Source organism: Falco rusticolus, chromosome 5 (assembly GCF_015220075.1).
Source record: "Falco rusticolus isolate bFalRus1 chromosome 5, bFalRus1.pri, whole genome shotgun sequence".
NCBI lineage: Eukaryota > Metazoa > Chordata > Aves > Falconiformes > Falconidae > Falco > Falco rusticolus.
Window position 1 is genome coordinate 40,646,748 of NC_051191.1, and position 20,872 is coordinate 40,667,619.

Here is a 20,872-nt window from a genome sequence, read left to right on the forward strand (position 1 = left end):
AAAAAAAAAAGAAAAAGTGTGCGATACTCTCTGTGAATTATAGTTTTCATTTAAATTAAAAAAAAAAAGTATCTGTGTATTTCTGTGAGGCACAGGTTACTTCATGGCTGGAAATGAAGATTTTTCCCGCATTCCTACTTCAATTACTGACAGTCTTTCTGTTTATTTTTGTTGGGGGGAAGCAGATGATTAGAATGACATTCTGCATCCATTTATTTTGAATTCACCGTTCTGGAGCTGACCCTTTAACTTTTGACAATGAGCTCCTTGAGGACCCCAACAGATAAAACTGGCATTTTGGAGCATTCCTGGAAAGACTGGTGATATTTAATTTCTATTCTGATGGTAACTTATCCTGACAAACAGGGTACATAAACTGTAGATTTAAAAAACATGCTTTGTGCAGGAATTTCAATTGCTTGCAAGGTACAGTTTCTGAAATCTGCTCCTGACAGTTTGATTTTTGCTAGTGCTTCCAAAATTAATTGTATACCAACTTAATAAGGTTTGGAGTTGGAACCGAGTTGCATATATGAACCTTATCTGCTAACTTTTGGATCTGTAAATTATGTTAGAAACTTCCATGAGGATGCCATTTCATTAGTTTGACTTTGCTTTCTTTAAACTAGATTTCAGAAACAAGTGAAAATGAGGGAAGCACAGCACCACTGAGCATCTCCAAGAGCTTCAGAATCCCGTATTTTTGTTCCTTCTACCCAAATCATCCCCATGTTTTTAGTTATTTCCTTATGTCCTCTGAGATTTTTTCCCACGAATATGGCTAATTAGCATAAATCAATGCTGGGCCATTTTCTCAGTTACACTCATACAATTATTTCGAAAAAGGGTGGAAAGCTATTCAAATCAAATATAACAATGGTCCCAGGACCCAACTTCTCTTGCTGCAGAAGAATAGATGGATCTGTGCCCCATTTCTCTCAATCCAGTAAATTGGATACCTAGGCAGAGGTCTGATTTTCAAGTCCTTCTGACTAAACTCAATAAGCATTTCGGGACTCTCCACTCTCAGTATCATACAAAACCACACAGTGCAGCACCCAAAACCTTGCACTTCAGAAATATAGATCTATAGATGTCCACTAAAAATTTAAATTCTGCCCTGACTTCCACATCATGGAATCAGGTGTGGTGCAGAGTGTGTCAGACAGAATTTGCCCCAGCGACTACACTCATGGTCCCTACATGTCACAGACCTGTAATGTTGCACATGGCCAGTGGAGACCGTGCTGCTGACCCCAGTGAGGTGAGGATTTCACCCTATGAGAACAGACTTCACTGGATCTGCTATTCTTTAATAAGGTGGGGTTTCCAAATCTGTGAAAAATAAAGCTCTGGATAATAGCTCTATAAAACTGTCAGGGGAGTCAAAGAATAAGTAGCATGAGTAAGGAACCTATTCAGGCTTAAAGCACCTTGAATTACACAAGATACTGATTATAAAATTTGACATTTTCAGTTCATCATTGATCAGAGACAGACATGACGTATGCAATATTTAAAGCTGATAGTAAATGTCAATACTCCTCATTTTGGTTGTATTTCAGCACAAGGGTAGAAGTCATTTGCCCCAGGAAAAAATACAACCAAATAAACAACAGTGTCAGTAAAGACAAGCTATCAAGCAGGTTTTAAGCCAACACTGTATAAAACCTGTATATATCTTGGGCAGCATCATCCCCACACCATTCTGGGAACTGTAGCAGGCCAAAATGTTAATTTCCTCCCTGGAATTCCAAGGATGCAAATCTTCCCTTTCCATCTCAGACATAAGGTATATGCGTTTTGTTTCTTCTTTTAAAATACTCTGTTCATATTTATTTCTTTTGTTACTTCTCAGTTTCTCTCAGTCCTAGTATGAGTGTGAGGTAGGTCTCAAGGCAGTGTCCTGCATCCCACTCAGGAGGAGGCGCAGGAAGAAAAATGTTATAGTGTTGCCAAGTCTGTGCAGTATTTGCTTAGGGAATGAAGATCTGCAGCGCACACAGCCTCCTCCTCTTGCATAGCAAGTGATGTCAAGTGAGACTAAGGACCTCTCTGTATTTGAGCTGATTAAAGTGTTTGTGTGCTTGGAGCTGACCTGTACCTGCCCCATCCTAAGAAGTCAGAAAGCTTATGCCTATTCACATTTTAAAAGACCATTCTTCCAACAGATAAAGGAAATGCATTTCTAAACTGATGACAACCTGTATGTGAGGCATTAGAGAGCCAGCCAGTCTTTCTCAGTTGTATCGCAGGAATCTGGTTATGACCAGATGACTCATTTCAGCTTACATGACAGACTCATTGAACAAAACCCTCTCCTCACTCCCTCTTCTCTTTCCTCCACCTTTAGGTGCCCTCTGGCACTTTACCCTGTGTGCAGTGTTTTGTCTGTTTCGCGGACAGCTTTGGATTTTTTTCATTAGTTTTCCAGCTCAGTGTCTGTCTGTTCTTGTGCTTGGAAGTCCTCTGTAACTGCCATTTCATCCTTGTCTCTTTCTATGCTTTCTGCTGCCCTTTCAGCACTGTACCCATGCCCAGTACCAAAATTGTTGCCTGTGCCTTCCACGGTACCCCTATGATTTCAGATTCTCCCTGTACATGGAAATCCTGGCTCTGGAAACTGCTGTCACCCCTGTTTTCAGCTTCCCTCTGACACATCCACATCACCCCAATCACGTGTCTCAGTCCCCTGGCCATATTTGTGTCCACACAGTCTTTGTTGGCCACCCTGCTGCCAGGCCGCGCAGCCGGCTCTTGTTCAGCTTGCTGTCCACCAAGACCACGAGGGCCTCTTCCACAGAGCTGCTCTCCAGCCACGCAGTCTTCACCTTATCTGATCATTACCCTAATGTACTCGTGTTCTCACATCTGTTGCATGTAGGTAGACTGCTTCCTCTTCCTCAGTGTACCACTGAACCAGTGTGGCTGCAGATCTTTGTAGGGCTGAGACCTTTGAAAGTAAACTTTTTTTTGCATGCACTAGCACATTACACACAATCTCCTGGTCTAATTATTCATGGTTTTGTTCAAGCTAGTGTCCTAACATTAACGCTGCACTAAAAATACTATTCCACTGCTCACATTTAATTTCCTGTTTGGAAAAGAAACTGATTATATTTTTTAAGTACATTTGGGCAATGGCCAAATATTACAAACATAAATGTAAAATGCTAATTGATAAAAACAATTGTTTCCAAAGGGGCAGCTTTTTGTTTCTAATTACTTCTTTCAATTAATTTTTATTGCTGATCCTGTGATCATGTGTAATACAACATCCACCCACGGCAGGACTCCCTCAGACCCTGCTAACGACATTCCTTATGGCCACCCTGTTAATGCCAACGACAACACTGTGTAATGAATATCAACCGACTTAGCTACAGGCCTTTTTACTCCTACTCTTTCCTAACTGCAAATCATTATTTGTGTATAAGCTGCTTTCAGTGATATCTTTGTCCTTGCCCGTCTCTACTACATGCTGCTGCTGGAACATGGGGAGCTGCTAAATCCGAGGAAGAAGTGGGTGAGTGGGAGAGTGCAGACGCTGAGGGGACTGCGGTCCCGTGGATGGGTATTTCTCAGGCAGTTCACAACTAAAATAGCTCAGTCGCATGGCTGAGCTTGTTTCTGTGAATGTAGACCACTGACAGAACTATTGAAATAATGGAAACATCATAGTTACAAATAATCTGTGATTGTTGTTTGCAGGTGCTAAGGAGCATCAAGCAGTCACTGGCCTGAGTCAGAAATTGTTTGCAAGGTCCCTAGGAAGGGCCAAGCTGTTGAACTGTGAAGGGAAGGAGTGGTACAGGGAGAATTTCTGGTGGCAAAATGCTGTACAATTATTTCCCATAAATGACTTACGTACTTTATTGGGCAGAATGTCAGCAGCTATGTTTGTAACTGTGATCTGGAGCACCTGGTCAGCTGCCTCCTAGTATGGGTTCCTCTGAACACCCTGATCTTAATACCAAAGTCCACTAGGGGCCTTATTCAATCACTGTAGGTACAGAAAACTGCTCCAAGTCTGCAGATCTTGGTGTGCAATTCTAACTGGGAACCTGACCCCAGCATTTTTCTGCTCACATCTCCTGAAGGGTTCCCTCCCAAGAGGATGCTCTGAGGTGACTGAGCACACCGACAGACAGAGTGTGCCACGCTCTGCCCATTTACACAGCAATCTGCTGGCTTGAGCTCACCCCTGCCTGTTTTCTGCTCAGTTTGATGGGCTTCAGCCTCCCAGCTCCCAAGAGTGCTGTGAGGACAGGGCAATGCAATTGCCGTTCTGGGTGAGGGCACTGTCCTTTCTGCCCACTGCTCTAACACTCAACAAATTATTCGGATTTATATGCAAAATAACTTACCTTTTGCTTTTTACGATCACTCCTCTTATGAGTAATTTTTTTACTTTCATCTTCATACACCAAAACAAAGTCAATTCTTCGTTGCCCATCACTGAAGAACAAGGAGTCAGGCTTATCATCAAAATCCACCTGGAAGGCAGGTAGCACAGGTTAATATGAAGACTTTTACTTGCCAGTTCCTTACTTGCTTCCTGTTATACAGTATTTCAGTGAACAGAGAACTTCAACATATATCAGACTCATATAACAAGAAGCTAAAAAGGACAACAAAAGTAGCATGGAGTAGAACAGAAGAAAAAAATACATCCAGAGGAGTTTGGCAGTTCTCTGCATAACATAAAATCAACAGAACTTTGACCTAATTTCGTTCTTTAAAAATGGTGTGTTAGCTTTTGGCAGTGGGAGGAGCACTGGGATGCAGCACCATTACCAAATAATGCATCTGTCAAATAATTTGTATGCCATCACAGATACACTGTTAGTTTGTCTACAAGACATGTTGTTGCCTGATGGAAGTCTCAGAATTAGTGCATTCCCATCTGTGCCCTTACCTACCAGAAGTTTAAGCATCTCTGTAATCAGTAAAAAAAAAAAAAAAAAAGAAAAAAAAAAAGAGCAGTTTTATGTATGCTAATACCCAAACCCATCATTGCCCAAAGAACAAACAACATGGCCAGGCTGGAGATGAGCTCTCAAAATGGACACATTCTATGTGGATTTATTTCTCTTTTTATTTGCAATATCTCAGCAAGGAAAAAACATTATTGTATGCCTCACATCCATCATGTTATAATAGATGCCAAAATCAAAAGGATTAATATATCCATAAGCCATTATCTAGTCCCTGGAGGAAAGTAGGATAGATTGTCATATCCACTAATAACATCTTAATGTGTTGTTTCATGTGTGAAATGATACAGACATTGATGACAGGGGAACCTGAATGCTCAAGTAATGATTTTGTAGTTTCTTAGAGTACTCTGAGGGCACTGTCACATGTAACTAACCCCCCTTTCAGGCAATATATAGCTGTAATGTTATCAGAATCATCATGTTATGCAACGAGCACCAAACTCTCAGGTACTTGGCCAAATCCATCCCTGGTGTTAACGAGGGCAGTGCCACTGAAGTTTATAGGTATCAAATGTTTGAAATGGGACTCAGCATTGCATTAGTGATGGTAAGACCTCCAAAGCTGGCATGACTCCCGTACTGACTGCAGAGGAGCCTTGGCTTCCAGATGGCTGGGCATGCAGGGTGGCCTAAGGCCAGGCAAAATGATCCAGAATAATCTCTTGAACATGCTGTGCCTCTGGGGACATGGAAAAGATTCTCAGATGTCCTACTCCTGGAATTTCCCTGTCAGTGCAGGCCAAACTTCATGAGGGATGCCAGATCCATTTTTGTGAGCTCTGGGATGTCTGGTCCACAGAAAGACACATGGAAATGTGGTTATGGTGTCAGAAACCCCTTAAGTACAGACTGAAATGGCTGTTCTTCAACTGCGATAAAACTGGGAAGAATGACAGTCTACAGTGAGGAGCATCCCTGTTCCAGGGAGCATACAGTGTTTTAGGAACTACATGTGTCAGTGTTTCCAAAACAAAATTTCCCAGGAGTTTCACTCTAAACCTCTCCCTGTAGGCTATTTTTCTACTGTTTATTGGCTGAGTCAAAACAGGCAACCAAGATGTGTCTCCCCATAATTATGACACAATTTCCATCTTTTAAATAAACACAGGGGAGTTTAAACTCACTGTTTTTTATGTTGTATGTACAAAGGCTAGGACCTGCTGCAAAGAGGTCCTGTTAACTCAGTTGCTTCAAACAGTGTGAGCAGATTCTTGGTTAGAACAGTTTTCTCTGAATCCCACCGGTGACTAGAGATTTGTGACAAACCTGACATCAAGCAGCTGCTGACATACACACATGCATATATATATATATATATATATGCTGACATACAGCCAGTATACACACATATTGCACACCACTTCCACAACCTGTCCTAGGATTCAGAAACTACCTAGGCAGTCACCAAATCAACATACAACTCCATACAGTGTGAATAAAGTTTTAGGGAAAAAAAAACCTGCTCCAAACTTTCAGATGGCATCACCAAGCCACAGTGACACTGAGTATCTCTATCACCCAAAGCAAGTCACAGATGTGAATTTCTAAATTCTTGAAAGTCAGCGTTGGCAAAGTCCCATCAAGCAATTTGACTTGACCCTGACAAATTTTCCTCTTGTGGAGGACTACCCATGGGTATCAAATGCAGCCCCTGCTGCAACCATTTCCAGTCTCCTTTAAACAACAATCATGATGACTTCACGTTGACTAGATTCCCACTGGGAGGAAAGCATTGGCAACAGCCAACAGCCCCTGTTGGGAGGCAGCCTGAGAGGTGCTGGGGCAGCAGCAGAAGAGGGGGCGTGGGGAGCTGAGCCCAGCCTTGCACAGAGCACTGTCCTGCAGCCCCTGCTCTTCCCTGGGCTGAAATTGCTCTGTGTCACAATGCTGGAGACACAGAGCCCAAACCTTGTGATAATGAGTAACGAGGGCAACTGTGGCCACTGCATAAAGCAGAAGGTTTTTTAATTGGGCTTCTTTGTCTTTTGAATCTTAGAAAAAGCATTATAGTAACTTCTGTTTAACAAGACAGAGTTTAGTTGTGAAATTCAAGCACTCCAAAGTGTACAAGTAGTAATAGCTCTGAGGGTTTTCTCGCTACAGCTTTCAGCTCTTTTTCCTGTATGACCTGTCCACAGGATAGAGAAGAAATGGCAGACAGCAAACATCAGATCAAGTTTTGATCTAACAAGTTTTGATCATAATTTGTGATTGCGTAACTTTACTGTCTAAATAATTTTCCTTTAAATGTAGTCTTCTTTAAGCTTATAAAACCAGTATGGTGCAGTGATGCTTAGCTTAACTGGATTGTCACTAACCAGACCTGTTAATCAGTATTCTGACTCATGAATTTACTTGCATACTTGACACATACATGTTACCATATACATACACCTTCCTCTCTCTCTCTATATATATATATATCAAACTATGCATGTATATTTAATGGAATATAGGGGATAGAGTAATCATTATTGGACTGCATGAATCCAGATACACAGAAGTTTATACTTACAAAGCTAACTTCTTAAACGTAATCTCTACTGCTTTTAAACACAAGGGTATTGTTCAACTGACCTATACATAGATGCTTTATACATCAATAAAATAATAAAGAATTGACTCATTAAGCCTGAATACTTAAGAGATCAAGATTAAGACCCACACAAATCAATCGTAATGTAACATTAAATGTTGCTCAATTAAAAGTAAGACATAAAATACAAAAGGGAATGTAATAGTCAGGGTTCTGATGGCCACATTAACTTAGATGTGTGATGTATCTTGTAATCCCTACTGGATAGTTTGTAATGAAAAATCATATATTATTCAACATAATTACCAGGGGACAAACAGGACTGGAAGCCAAAAAGATGTGCTGTACTCTGAAGTTAATAATTCCTTTGAGACAATATTTGTTTTTTAAAAAATATGTAATATTATTTGACAGTATTATAAATGTTATTATCATACAAATGCACACAAGCTTGTGTGCATAGAAACATAAGTTAATGGGGCTGAAATTCCAATATGTAATTTTTCTTAAGTATTAGCAGCAAATTAGAACCCAAAATAATGAACAGGCCCATTGATACTTCTTTGTTTTGGAAGAAACAAACACAGGGTCTATTTACCGCGCTAATTTTCTTAGCCTCAGGATAATCACATTTTAAGTACTGATGGAGACAATCAGTTGTGTACTCTAATGTTATAATAACACCCTAGTGGACAGCAGGTTAATATTGATTAACATCATTAATAACTAAAAAAAATAATACATTTAGCTGTAAAATACTAATTATATTTAGCACATACACCGCAGTGCTTCTGAACTCTCCAGGTGCTGTACAATCAACCACTTGCCTACCTCTGAGAGACAGGGAACCATTAGCTACTTTATTAACAGAAAGAATCCGAGGGAGAGGAGGGCCTGGCTGTGGATAGCTTTTTGGAACACTCAGGTTACACCTATGTGGGTTAGCCACATTCATGTAGGTGTACCTCTGCGTTTCAGTTCAGAGCAGGGTCAGACCAGGTGAACACCGGTGGTTCTTTGCTCCAAGGAAGAGACTGGAGGCAACAAAAAGCCCAGAAACATGTACAATGCAGACACCACCTCCTCAGCACCAGATGCCTTATTCTACAGACCCACTGCTTGGGGCCTCACTACCCGTGGATGTACAAGCAGCAGGTGGGATCCTGCTGGAACAGGGAAGTTCTGCACTGATGTAATCACACTGAAGGTCTCCGGGCAGCCCTGAGCAGCCCTCTGTCATGCACACTCCCTTGCTTACACCCCTTCTCTTCATCCTCCCTGACACTGGCCCCCTGCGGCAACCTCGGCAAAGAAATATGGAGCTTTCTGTGCTCTTTGCTAACCCAGCACAAGCAGTCGTTGGTAAGCAGCATCTGCTCTCCCAGCCCCCAGGATGGAGTGGCACTTGGAGAAGGGACAGGTGGGACAAGGAGACAGGCTTGCCCCTCCACACTGGGCTGTAAATACTGAAGTAACTCAAGCGACCACACCATGGAACCAACCTCTTGGAACTCAGCCCCTTGTTTCAAAGTTCCTCAGCAGGGAGACTATCATGTGCTCCTCCACACGTATAACCAGGCTTGCCGGTATCTAAGGGGAGTTGCCGTGTCTTACTCTTGAGACCATTCCTGTAGTCATGGCTACATGTGATGCCTGCAGCTGAAGATGAAAGGAGTCTGTGCTAGTGGAAAACTCCCATCAGCAACAGCGATGCTCCATGCCAGGGAAGTGAAAACGGTGGCGTTACAAAGAAACCCGTCTTCACTTTTCCAGGCTTCTCTGGGCATTATAGTGTTAAACATTCAGTGGGGGTAATGGTGGGAAGGGCAGCACGGAGAGAAGCATGAAGAAAAATATGTGCACAGGAATTGCAGTTATTTATTGTTTACTACACACTGAACAAGCACAGTATTGTAAGCCGATTTTTTTTAAATAACAAGAGATTCTGCAGGAATGACTTATCTAACTGTAAGGATAAAAGGAGTGCTTTATTTTGTCTGCATAAGCCTTTGGTGTGACTGTCGATAGCACCAAATGAAATCATTACTGGAGGGATAAACTACTTGTCTGCAATCTCACATAATTTTCAGATACGCTTCAAAACAGCTTCCTGCAGCACACCAGGGAATAAATCAGTACTGGGAAACAGGAGAGCAGAGTGGAGCCTGTATTACATCACCTCTGCTGACAGGCACCTGTAAAAAATCCTCCCACCAGGGCACGGTGACTGTCTTGCAGGTTACACTTCTGTTGTGGGGTTTACGTAGGTGAAAATTTCAGAGTGCCTGTTTAGGGGCAGAGTTATTTCTCTCTACAGGTCTCGGGGAACTTCAAATCAAGTAAATAAAAAGGAAACAAATTATATTAACAGAGTATCATGAAAGATAATTATTTGTAAAATGCTTTGAGATCATCTAAAGAAAATGTTACAGAAATATAAAGTTCTTACTATCACAGCTATATAACAAGATCTTTCATTACTTCATGTTCTGAGTGACCAATACAGACACCTTTCTGACCTTAAGACCAGCACAAGCATTTACTTCTGGAAGATATAAGATATATATACAATACATGACATAACTTCCGTAAGGTAGATCTTTATTTGCATATCACATACTAACGTTAGTCTGTCTCTATAGGGCCATAAAACCCTTGTGCCTCTTGTGACTCATATTTACTAATAACAACAGATGACTGTTTTAGTTCTGTTTTTAGCAACAATGAGATTATTAGCAAGCACTTAATCAGAAGATTTTTTCATACCCTCAACATGCAAAGAAAATTTTCCATGTAACAAAGTGAACTGAGACAAAAGACAAAGCAGAAAAATACAGGGCATCGTTACAGTCATACATTTCTGTCAGCAGAACGTGGTTGGTGACTGGCCAGGCATCGGGATGCCTTGTCCCCTGAGCTAAGTTTGGACCAGACACCCACTTGACTTCCTGTCTGAGCGTCAGGTCGCTGCTGGCTGCAGGAAGAATTCCAGCACTCCTGATCAGAGACAGGCCAAACAGCCCTAATTTTAAAGAAAGGTGAGGACAGTATTCTGCTGAAAACCTGCTTTTCAGCACCTCCCATCTTTCTTGGGATGTAAGAGCTGGGGAATTCACTTTCCTGGATTTCCCTAAAGCTTTCTTGCTGTAGAAATAGTATTTGAGGGGCAGTACATAATGGACAATTTGAAGAAGTTATCCTCCCCTCTGCATATGCTGACTCTCAAAAAAAAAATCTTCCTGTTACATCCAAATTCAAACTATCTACCCACAAAGTAAGTAAGACTGCACAATGAAACATCTGGGAGCTGGAAAAAGCTCAAATTAATGCTGTCTATGCAGTTTAGCCTTCCTTATACATATTGTTTATGATCCATGACTTAATTGACAGCCACATGCCATACTTCTACCCTCCTTGTAGTAGTTATGGAATACTCCTTTTTCTCTTCCTAATTCAGGGTCTTTTTTTGTTACATCTCATCTAAATAGCCTGAATGCTTAAAACAGGGATTTTGTTCTGGTTGTTCCTGTGGCATTCTCCTCATAGAATCTCAATGTTCTGTAAATTTTGAGAAATTTAATTTTATAAGATCCCCCAGAAGAGAAAGTAACAGTATAACCCTCATTTTAGCAGCGACCACATAAGGCCTCTGGAGATCAATACCAAAGACTGTTTCCTAAATCTGGAATTCCAGCTTGAGACGCCAGGACAGTGACATCTTTCCAGAGAGCTCAGCAATTCCCTCTTCAAAAAGCAATCCACTCAGTTTCAGGTCCGTATGTGACTATTTTGAACTAATGCAAACAGGGCCACAGATTTTCCCCTTTGACACTCAAGAAATAAACAAAAGCTGGATATGACTTTGCAAGTCTTGCACAGAACTCTGTAGCAGAAGTAGGGATAAAATCCAATTATCTAGGACCGAACACAGTTTCTTTAGCTGTAAGAGCCTTTCATTCCTTCCCTGCAACTTCCTGCCACATTTACACCTTGCCGAAGTAGTACAAACAACATCCTCACAGAATTTGGGCTTTTTTGGAGATTAATACCCTACTCATGTGTCAAATGAGGCACAGAGTTCTCACAGCAAACTTAGCATGTGATCCTCTAATTACAGACAGCACCATAAGAAGAACAGGACCATTTTTATTAGCCAATAACTTACTCAGTCTTGGCTACTCCAGGACGACTTGCAAAATCAAATCAAATTTCCAGAATACTTCCAGCTGCAAAGCATGACCTAAGTTTAGACAAGAGACACAGTATTTGCCCTTTGTTCAATCATTTAAGGTCAGTTTTCCACTTCAGTTTCCATTTCTAGCTACAGTTAGCACTCACCCATGTAACAGCCAGGCTCAGCAGATCTCAATTTTATCTTTCTGGCCTGTTCAACCCACTCTAACTGCCCAGTGGCCAACAAGGCAGACCTGACATGGAAGGGGCAGTGCAGAAAAGATGCTGCTAAAACAGAGCAGAAATTACAACTGCTGCTAAACATGAGTAACCAAAAATAAAAATTGATTCTGACAGTCAATTTTTGACAGTAGAAATAAAAATAAATTCTACCAAGACTGTTTGGAGGAGACTGTTCTAACCACAAGGTATAGGACATTCCAGCTGTTTTGATGCTATTTCATTTCATATAAATACGTAAAAAAATATTTCATTGAACCACAAGGAAAGTCTAAGAAGGATTTTTATAACACGCTAGTCAGGGCACTCAGATGGGAAATAGAAGCTCTTGGTTCCACCTCATGCTCCAAACAATGTTTAAATATTTTTGCAGACACTGAAGCAGCACTAAAGAAAGAACACTCTGCTGCAAAACACTGGGACAGGAGCAGAGGCAGGGAGGCGAGGGTACCCAGCTCCCAGAAGGAAGCTCATTTCCTGGGACTCTGGGTATTTGTTTCCTGCAGCACACCTCCAGGTCTTTTTTCTTCTTGCCACTTCAGTCTCTGATTGGAGCAAGGAATTTCTTGGTATCTCCAAGCTTTCTGTAAAAACGAACCCTGAATTCACAAGTTGGGCAACTAATACCTGTGTATGAATCTATAGGGTATGTGTGTTTCTATGTAGGGTGTGTTCATAATTAATCTTTGTATACACACACAGAAATACTACACATGCATGTACAAAATTATATATAGAAAGGAAGTGTACATGTGTGTATCAGTTTATAGTGAATATATTTTGGTCCCTTTTAATTGAGTCCAGTGCCTGTGTCAAACTGCACTTTCACATCTGAGTCAATGATTTCAGGTACCTTTAGGGAAACAGATACAGCAACTCTGATTCAGTCATGCTGATGAACTGCATGTGCTGCGAATGCAAAGGAATGCTGACCTTCTGGAACAGCAACAACTGACTGTTGCATATCTATACGAGAAAAGATTACAGGTAGTCATAGTTAAAGAAATACCCACCCATTCAGGAGTATGGAGGTTTTGCTGATCCGGCACAGTTCCGTAAGTGGGAATAATCACCTGGTTCAGTTCCAAGACTAAAAATAAACATAAAAAATCAAAACAATTTAGCAATTTGTGTAGTAGGCAGGTTTTTTTTTAAAAAAAATTATTAATGGTTTGTGAAGAAGCCACTTTATTGCACTTAATATTTCAGAAACAGAGTGTTTGTGTCTCACACTTCAGTTATAATCAGCAGAGAGCAAAACATAAAATTCACCAGGATAAAAAGTTAATGCTAGGAGAGCATCCTGACCAAGCTACGGTGATGCAAAACATCCCTTTGCTAGTATGTGTTATTTAGTGCTTCAGAAACTCTAGCAGTTGTTACGCCTATTTTCAGTGAATAAGGGTACCAGAACTGGCCCCATCTGCACAAATGACCCTAGCTCGTGCTGATTGTACTTGTCAGGCAATAACAAATAACAGCACCAGAGAATTATTCAGAAATCCTGGAATGGCTGTGATACAGGCAGTGATGCTGTAACATTCCCTCTGTAACAGGAATGATTTTCATATAACCTAAAACCACACCTACAAGTTCAATGTGTATTGAAGTCGCAGTTACTCCTCACCCATTTTCCCAATACTTCTTAATAACCAACAACCTGCAAACTGAATTGGTTTCTTGAAATACACCATAAAATAAAAATGATATCATTATCAAGCACACTGGGAAAACTGGCCACCAGATCAAGCATTGGATAACACACAAATTCATCCTAATGAGGCTGCTGGAAATAAGTTACAGAAGCTCTACAATCACTGCAAGGCATTGGTTTTACTTTCTTAACAAATATTTTGGGGTTTTAAGAATAAGTCAGATATCCTAAGGCTGAAGATAACATCAAGCAGCTGAAGGGAGAACGCTGCTTTCTGCCTATGCATGGCAGGCAGATGGACTCCATGTGTTATTTTTAGACCCTTAAAATAGAGAGGTGTCTTAGCCAAGTCTGCCCTACGCTGAGGAAAGGGTTGTGGATGTTAATGGTAGCTAAATGCCAGTGTTTTCTGGAAAGGATAGCTTCAATTTATCAAAAAATACTGTAATACTATAAGAAAACCCCCAAACCCTAAAATAATCTAATCTATAGTACTCTTAGGATAGCTAAACACTCATTAGACACAATGCCAGGACAAACATAACTGATATGCCTGGTTTTGGTTGGTTTTGGTTTTGCTTTCGTTTGGTTTTTATTTTTTTGCTTAATTTCATTGGTATGTGGCCAAATTCTCAAGAATTTTTAAGAACAATTTTTTTCACTGATGATGCTAATTTATACCAGCTGAAGATAAATCAAAACACTTAGAAACAGAGCACAACAAGAATGGTCTTTCCAAATCAACAGAATTCTCTCATGGCCTCTAAGCAGCTGAATTCTCTGGTTTAAATACTCTTTTCATAGAGTTTGGTAGGCACTTTGTTCCAGATGTTGAGCTGTCAGTTTCCACATCTCTGCTGTGGTGATAGTGTATACTCTAGGGAAGAGCCAAAAGCCAGTCCATTCATTTTTCCATCAACATTGCTTCAGAAACATTTGAGTCCTAACCCAAAAGTTGGCCCAGTTGAATAACCAAAGTCTGTGAACTCTCAAAAACATTAACATCTTTAGAAATGTTTCCCAGAATTTAAAAAAATGAGCAGGAAAATATGGACTACTGCAGCACACAAATGTCACATGGTCAGACCATAATATGAGGACTCAAAAACATGAGCATATCTCAGGAGCTACTGCAAGATCTCTGTATATGTGCATCATTATATTTTAATGGATCCATCTCAGACTAGTGAGACAAGGGTAAATATATATTCCTGATGTCAGTGTAATGGGCATTCCTTAGGGCATTCTTTATTCTCTGCCCGCACACAAATACATTCAGATACAAAGTGCTTCTGAAAACCCACAGAAGAGGAAATATTTCTGCCTACATGTAATGGGCAGAGTGGAGGAGAAATACAAGCATCTTGCATCAAAATACAGATATCTGCTCTGAAGCCTGGTGTGCCATTACACCAAACAAGCAGATGCGGACATAGACATGAAGACTTCTGCCAGCCACCGAACAAGAATTACGAGCCACAGTAATGAGAATCATGAATTAAAATGACCTTTCTGCTAAGTCTCATGATGTGTCACTCATCAGTGCTGCCTAGGAAGAAATCTTTCCAGCCAGAACTGAAGAGAAGGGGGAGACATGGCATTCACACCAGGAAGAATAACTCGAGTTCTCCGTATCCTGATGGATCTGAGGCTGGCCAGCAGTATCCTCTGAAGAAATTTATATATGAGTATAATTTGCTTCTATCTCAGTGTCTGTGGTCAGTATATCTTCCCCATGATATCTATGGTGTGTCACGCATACTTTATTGTTTTAACAATATGTACCGTCTTAACAAATTTTTACTTGAAATACTGCTTAGTACCTGGACCATTGATCCAATGAAAGGACTCATGGAAAAGCGCCACACTTATTTCTTATAGGACATCATCCCAGAACTTCTCTCAAGTTAAATATAGATTTATGTTTGTGTGAAGCCATAAATACAAAATCTTCACACTACCTGAATGTGTACTTCAATAAGATTCGTTCTGGCAGTGGTTTGCAAGGACAGCTGTGCTGATCTGTGCAGTTTTTAGCTGGAAGAGACCATTCCAGTCTCTCAGAAAGACAAGAATGGTACCTGCAAACACTCAGCTTTAGTAGAAAAAGCTGCACCCACACAAAGTGCTGCACCCCCAGGATCACTTCCTTTATTTCTCTCACCTCCCCTCCAGCATTATGGTAAGGTTAGTTTTAAATATGGAGGACAAGGAAGAAAATTGCAGCACAGAAGTTTGGAGCTGGACATTAGGAAACACTTTCTAACCGGTAAAACAGTAGAAGAAACTTCCAGGGAAGGCAGATGAGGTCTTCAATAGCAGAGATTCTTCAGCACTGGTTAATTAAATGTCCTGGAACAATTTAGGGCAAGCTGCACCTGGCATGAACCTTAGGAAGATGGCCTAGATGAGCTTCTGAGGTCCTTTCCAGACCCAGTTTCCTCTGAGTGTAAGCCTGGTCATAGTGTTCTCATAGTTAAGTCCAAAAAAGACCATTGTGCTGAGATTTTATATTAAAATAATAGTTCTGCTTACCTATTTCTTCTTCAGAAGCATTATCACTCTTGTTAATGCTTGGGTCAGAGCACATCAAGTGTAGATGCTTATGTTCTACCACCCAGCCAAGTAAAGCAAAGAAGGTGCAAGGGAACAAAAGAATCTACTGGATTCGTGCCAGCACGCTCTGATTTTAATTGACTGATACATTAAGTTCTATCTTCAAGCAATCCTGGCAACACATGCTTTTGTCAAAACATTTTACCTAATTTCTTGGAATTGTAATCATAATTTTGAGTTCCTGCTCAGTGATACCAGTTGGTCTTTGATCTAGTCCTTACAAAAGATGCTGTTGTAAAAATTGTAAGTACTGAATCTGTGCGTGCTACTTTACAAGAACACCTCAGTTGTCTCTGAACTGCCAGTATATCAGTGGTATTTCCAGATGGCCGGAGACTGTTCTGCAATCCAGGACACTGGACTGCGCTGTCAACATTTCACACCTTACCTCAGATATGCCTATACACAAATACTAAGAAATCTATGTTTATCCCATGCTGCTGCTTTACAATCTGTGTACATCCCATGCTTTGGGCCAGGCCATGGAAAATGAATCCTGCTGTTGATTCTACCAGTCGTTTATTTTATGACCTTTCTCTATGGCTTTGCTTTCTCACAGGTTGGTCAGCATTTCTGACTGGATTGAATAAAGACCCTAAAATTCCTTGAGGGTCAACATAAAAGGCTGTCTTTTCGTTAGTTAATTGATGTTGACAGTGAATGACTTTGTAAGTCCATGATTTTCCCATTGAATTTTAAAGGCTTTCATGAACATTACTACTAGCAATCTCTGTCTATTGCTATGGCAGAGGTGAGATGCTATGGCACACTGATAGGCATGGAAGCTGCTCTCCCTTTGGAATAAATATAATTAAACCTTTCTTTGGAGTCTGAATTAATAGAAGCTTCCCAAAGCACAGGCAGCAGTTTTGAGACTGTAAATTAAAGAGCACTGAGAATGGACAAAAAGCAGTACCCAGAAGTGAAAAGAAACATGCTGTCCAAAAAACCATTAATGACAAGAAAACCACAAAGATATTGGATAAGATGATGTTTGAAAAGACCACTGGGCTTCACTCTATAAGCAAGGACATTGCCAAACTTGCCTGAAGTTGCCAAACTTTCCGTGCCAAAGCAATTCTTGGCTATTATTGATTTCATCTAATGGAAATAATCAAAGGTGAAAAAGGTCAGCAGCGCTCTTTAAGCCTGTGTATCACCTACATAAGCCAAATTAATAAGCGCAGAATTATTCTGAGAAGTCAAAAAGGTTTTACACCACCAAACTTATAGTATCTGGTACTTCACTTCCCTCAACAAACCTGTGAGACATTGCAAAGGACAAGATCTCAACCCTGGCACTCAACGTGGCACCTCATGAGTAATCCTGAATGTAAAGCCAGGAAGCTATGTCTGCAATCCCCAGGCATTGCTGCTTTGCTGTAGACTTTTACTTTTTTTTGCATGTTACCTTTTACTTCTCTCAGAGTATTTTGTAAGAGTACTGACTGTCTGTCACAGAAGTTTTAAAAAATCCCAAATCCTGTTGTTATAGTGGGAAAAATAAATTAATATAATATTGTGCTCTTCTAAGTACAAAACTTACGGGTCCAAGAATATCTGCTCAGGCCCTCAGTGGGATTCGGCTGCTGCACAGAGTACCTCCTCCATAAGCAGGGACATTTATGGTTACAGAAAACGAGCTGTTGCAAAGCTAGACCGCAGAGCTGGGGCATATCAACTTATCTGCATTACCTGGCTGCACGCACAGGCTGTCCCTCAGGAAATGCAGGTGGAAGGCATGGGAGGAAAGAGTAGCAGGCATTTACCAAAGGAGAACACTGAATAGGTGGCGTGCTTCAAACCCACACTCTAGCTTAGCTCACAGCACTGCCCGCACGTAGCCGTGCCTTAGACAACAACAGTCACTGCACACAGAAATGTAAAAACAGAAGTACATAATTAGACACACTTAGGTTTTTTAGACCTCTGATAGATTGCAAGGAAAATTAATACAATAACAAAATACCTAACTGACTGGAAAACACCAGGAAATATTTATATGCAATTGTTATCTAAAGAGACACATTTCCTAAAGTATTTGTTTGACAGCCTCGTCACTGCATTAGAACAGAAAAAATAGTCATTAGTAATGTCTGTCTGTTCTAATGAAAATCAGATGAAAAGCACATATCAGGTTTGTCACTGTGAGGCTCAGAGACCTGGATGGAACCACTTTGTTCCCATCTGCTGGGATAAACGAGAAGATCCAAAGATGGTGGGCTTTGCCCAGATACTGCTTTCTAAGCAGAGCTGATCCTGCTCACACGGCTCCTCAGAAAACAGACCAACATTGTGGTTGTATCTCCCCACCTTGGCAGGCTGCAGTCGTGCTAGCAGAAGATCAGTTTCATGATATCTTCATGCACGGCACCCAAGAGGGAACCAAGCAGAAAGCCCCACCGCACAGGTACTGTCTCAGAAGTCATGAGAAGGCATGAGGTAAAATAATTACAAATTTATGCCATGTTTTTTTAAATGCCCCAGAAGATGCAAAAGGCAGAGAACTGACAATACGAGGGAGTTTCCCTACTGAGCAAAGATTTTGTTTTTCCAAATCTTAACACTTACCCAGAAAGTGAAGACATTGTTATAAACATGACTTGGAGCTCTGGGGCTATGAACAAAGAAAACTTTGAATATATGCTATTCAGACTAGACAACTGCTTTCCTTCCTGTTAATGTATATCAGATTTTATATATCAATATATTAATTAAATATTAAAATTAAAAGCTTATCAGATCAGAACCTGTCTTAAGGGCTGATCATAGAATAAATTTTTTTTCAGTTCAATGTCAACAATTCAAGCCATATGTAATACTTGATGAAATCTGAAGTGAAGTAAAACCATTGCACAAGTCGAATTTTCCTGGAAACAAAAACTGTTGGACTGCTATACTGCCTTCTGACAGCCATAATCTCTTGCTGGTGCAGAATATTTCTTTATTGTAGTTCATTTCATATGTTCAGTTCTTTGTATAGGAATACTCTCAGAGTTAAGAACCTAGGAGTTGAAAAAGCAAGAATATGTATTTTCCTTTGTAAATACATAAATCAAAGAAAGAAAGATACAATGAGATCCATAGCTCCAAACCAAAATTAATCAAGGCCTTGAAGTTCAATGTGCTAGAAGAATTACTTTTAAATGTAAAATATTCTTGATAGCCCTGATCCTTATATATCAAAGCACATATATTTTGTTTAATCACCTAAATAATTTTAATAATTTTAAACAAAAAAAACCCCATCAAATCTCCTTAGCTAGGATGATATGTTAATCTAATTTATTTCACTTTGCAGACTAAATGAATAAACACAAAGAGTTAAGAAAAGAATGTTTTAGGTTATCCTTCCAAAATGTACCTCCGATCTTTTCACCTCACTCCTTGCTAGCTGGAGACATTGTCATCATCGAGACCATTTTGATGGTTAAAGGTCTGTCTGGTCCAGACTGGCTCTTCTCTGGGATACAGTCTTTTCTCCACTCACATATGAGGGCAGTCACTAAGATCATAAATTACCCATGGTTTCACCTCATTCCACCAAAATATCATTGGCTTGCATTTAGTAGCATTCATTCTTTCAAGTTCAGTTATTGATTGGAATGTGCTTAAATTTTTATTTAATATCTATAGGCCTTATTTGAAGAATACATGCTATGAAACCCCATATTCTTCACTTTCTGAAGTGATGTATTTGAAAAGAAATTATTTTTTTAATAACAGACTATACTTTATAATCTATTATTTGTAGCTAACAAGAGAACTGTACAGCTGCTTTCCATGTGAAAGTCTTGTTCTCTTCTTACAGTCACCTGCAGTCTTACACCACGTGAGGAAACCGACAACAGTAACGCCAAAATGGCTTCCCAAGCCACCAACAAGTTATGTTCCTTGTGCACTCACACAGAGCAGATCTGCAGGTATCATCAATCCAAAACTTAAGCTATGCCACAAAATGAGAAAAACCTTGATTTTAATTTTAAACGCCCAAGCATACCCAATATGAAGCTATAGATGTTGTTGGATCACAAAGGATGTGAAATGGCTATCTCGGAAGATGATTCTTTCTTGTTTGAAAGACTGTTCTTTACATTAGATCATTTTATTTTACAGCTGTACAACCAAAGGGCTGGGAACATGTGGTATGAGTTTCAAAAATAAGTACTCTGTCATGACTAATCTTAAACAGAAAAACATTTCATTGGGAACACAATACAGAGTATTGCTAGTCCAACACCCCATGTCCTGAATCAGCCAGCTTAGAGTCGGGGTAGCTCACCAAAAATAATAAAGCAATTATCAGTCAGTACAGAACAAGAAATTAGACTTTGTGGAAGTGATTCTGCTGATATCAGTGTCTAAATAATTAAGAGGCACTGGGCTGGAAGGTTTAAGGGGCTCAGTAACAAAATTGTCAGATAGTTCTTATGGGTTCAGAGATCAAAATGGGACACTTGCCCCAAACCTGTAGCAAAACTCCTGAATCATTTCAGTGAGACCTGGACTAGCTCCAGCTTCAGTTTCCAAAAAACAAACACTGGGCTAATGATATTTTTGTTACAATTCTGTGAATCCACAGTAATCTGCTGAAATGCAGATGCTGGCTCCTGGTTTTCACTGCTGCATCGCACGCATGCCAGAGCCAACCTG

At 40.3% G+C, this 20,872-nt stretch overlaps 1 protein-coding gene across 1 annotated transcript in view; it reads right to left on the reverse strand.

Annotated features, from left to right (window-relative positions):
• ANO6 (anoctamin 6) overlaps window positions 1-20,872 on the reverse strand; it is a 76,661-nt gene that overhangs the window by 34,791 nt on the left and 20,998 nt on the right. Inside the window, exons 2-3 of the mRNA XM_037390321.1 lie at window positions 12,963-13,039; window positions 4,368-4,496 (exon numbers count right to left, since the gene is read on the reverse strand). Coding sequence (XP_037246218.1) covers window positions 4,368-4,496; window positions 12,963-13,039 — 206 coding nt within the window. The remainder of the gene's footprint in view (window positions 1-4,367; window positions 4,497-12,962; window positions 13,040-20,872) is intronic.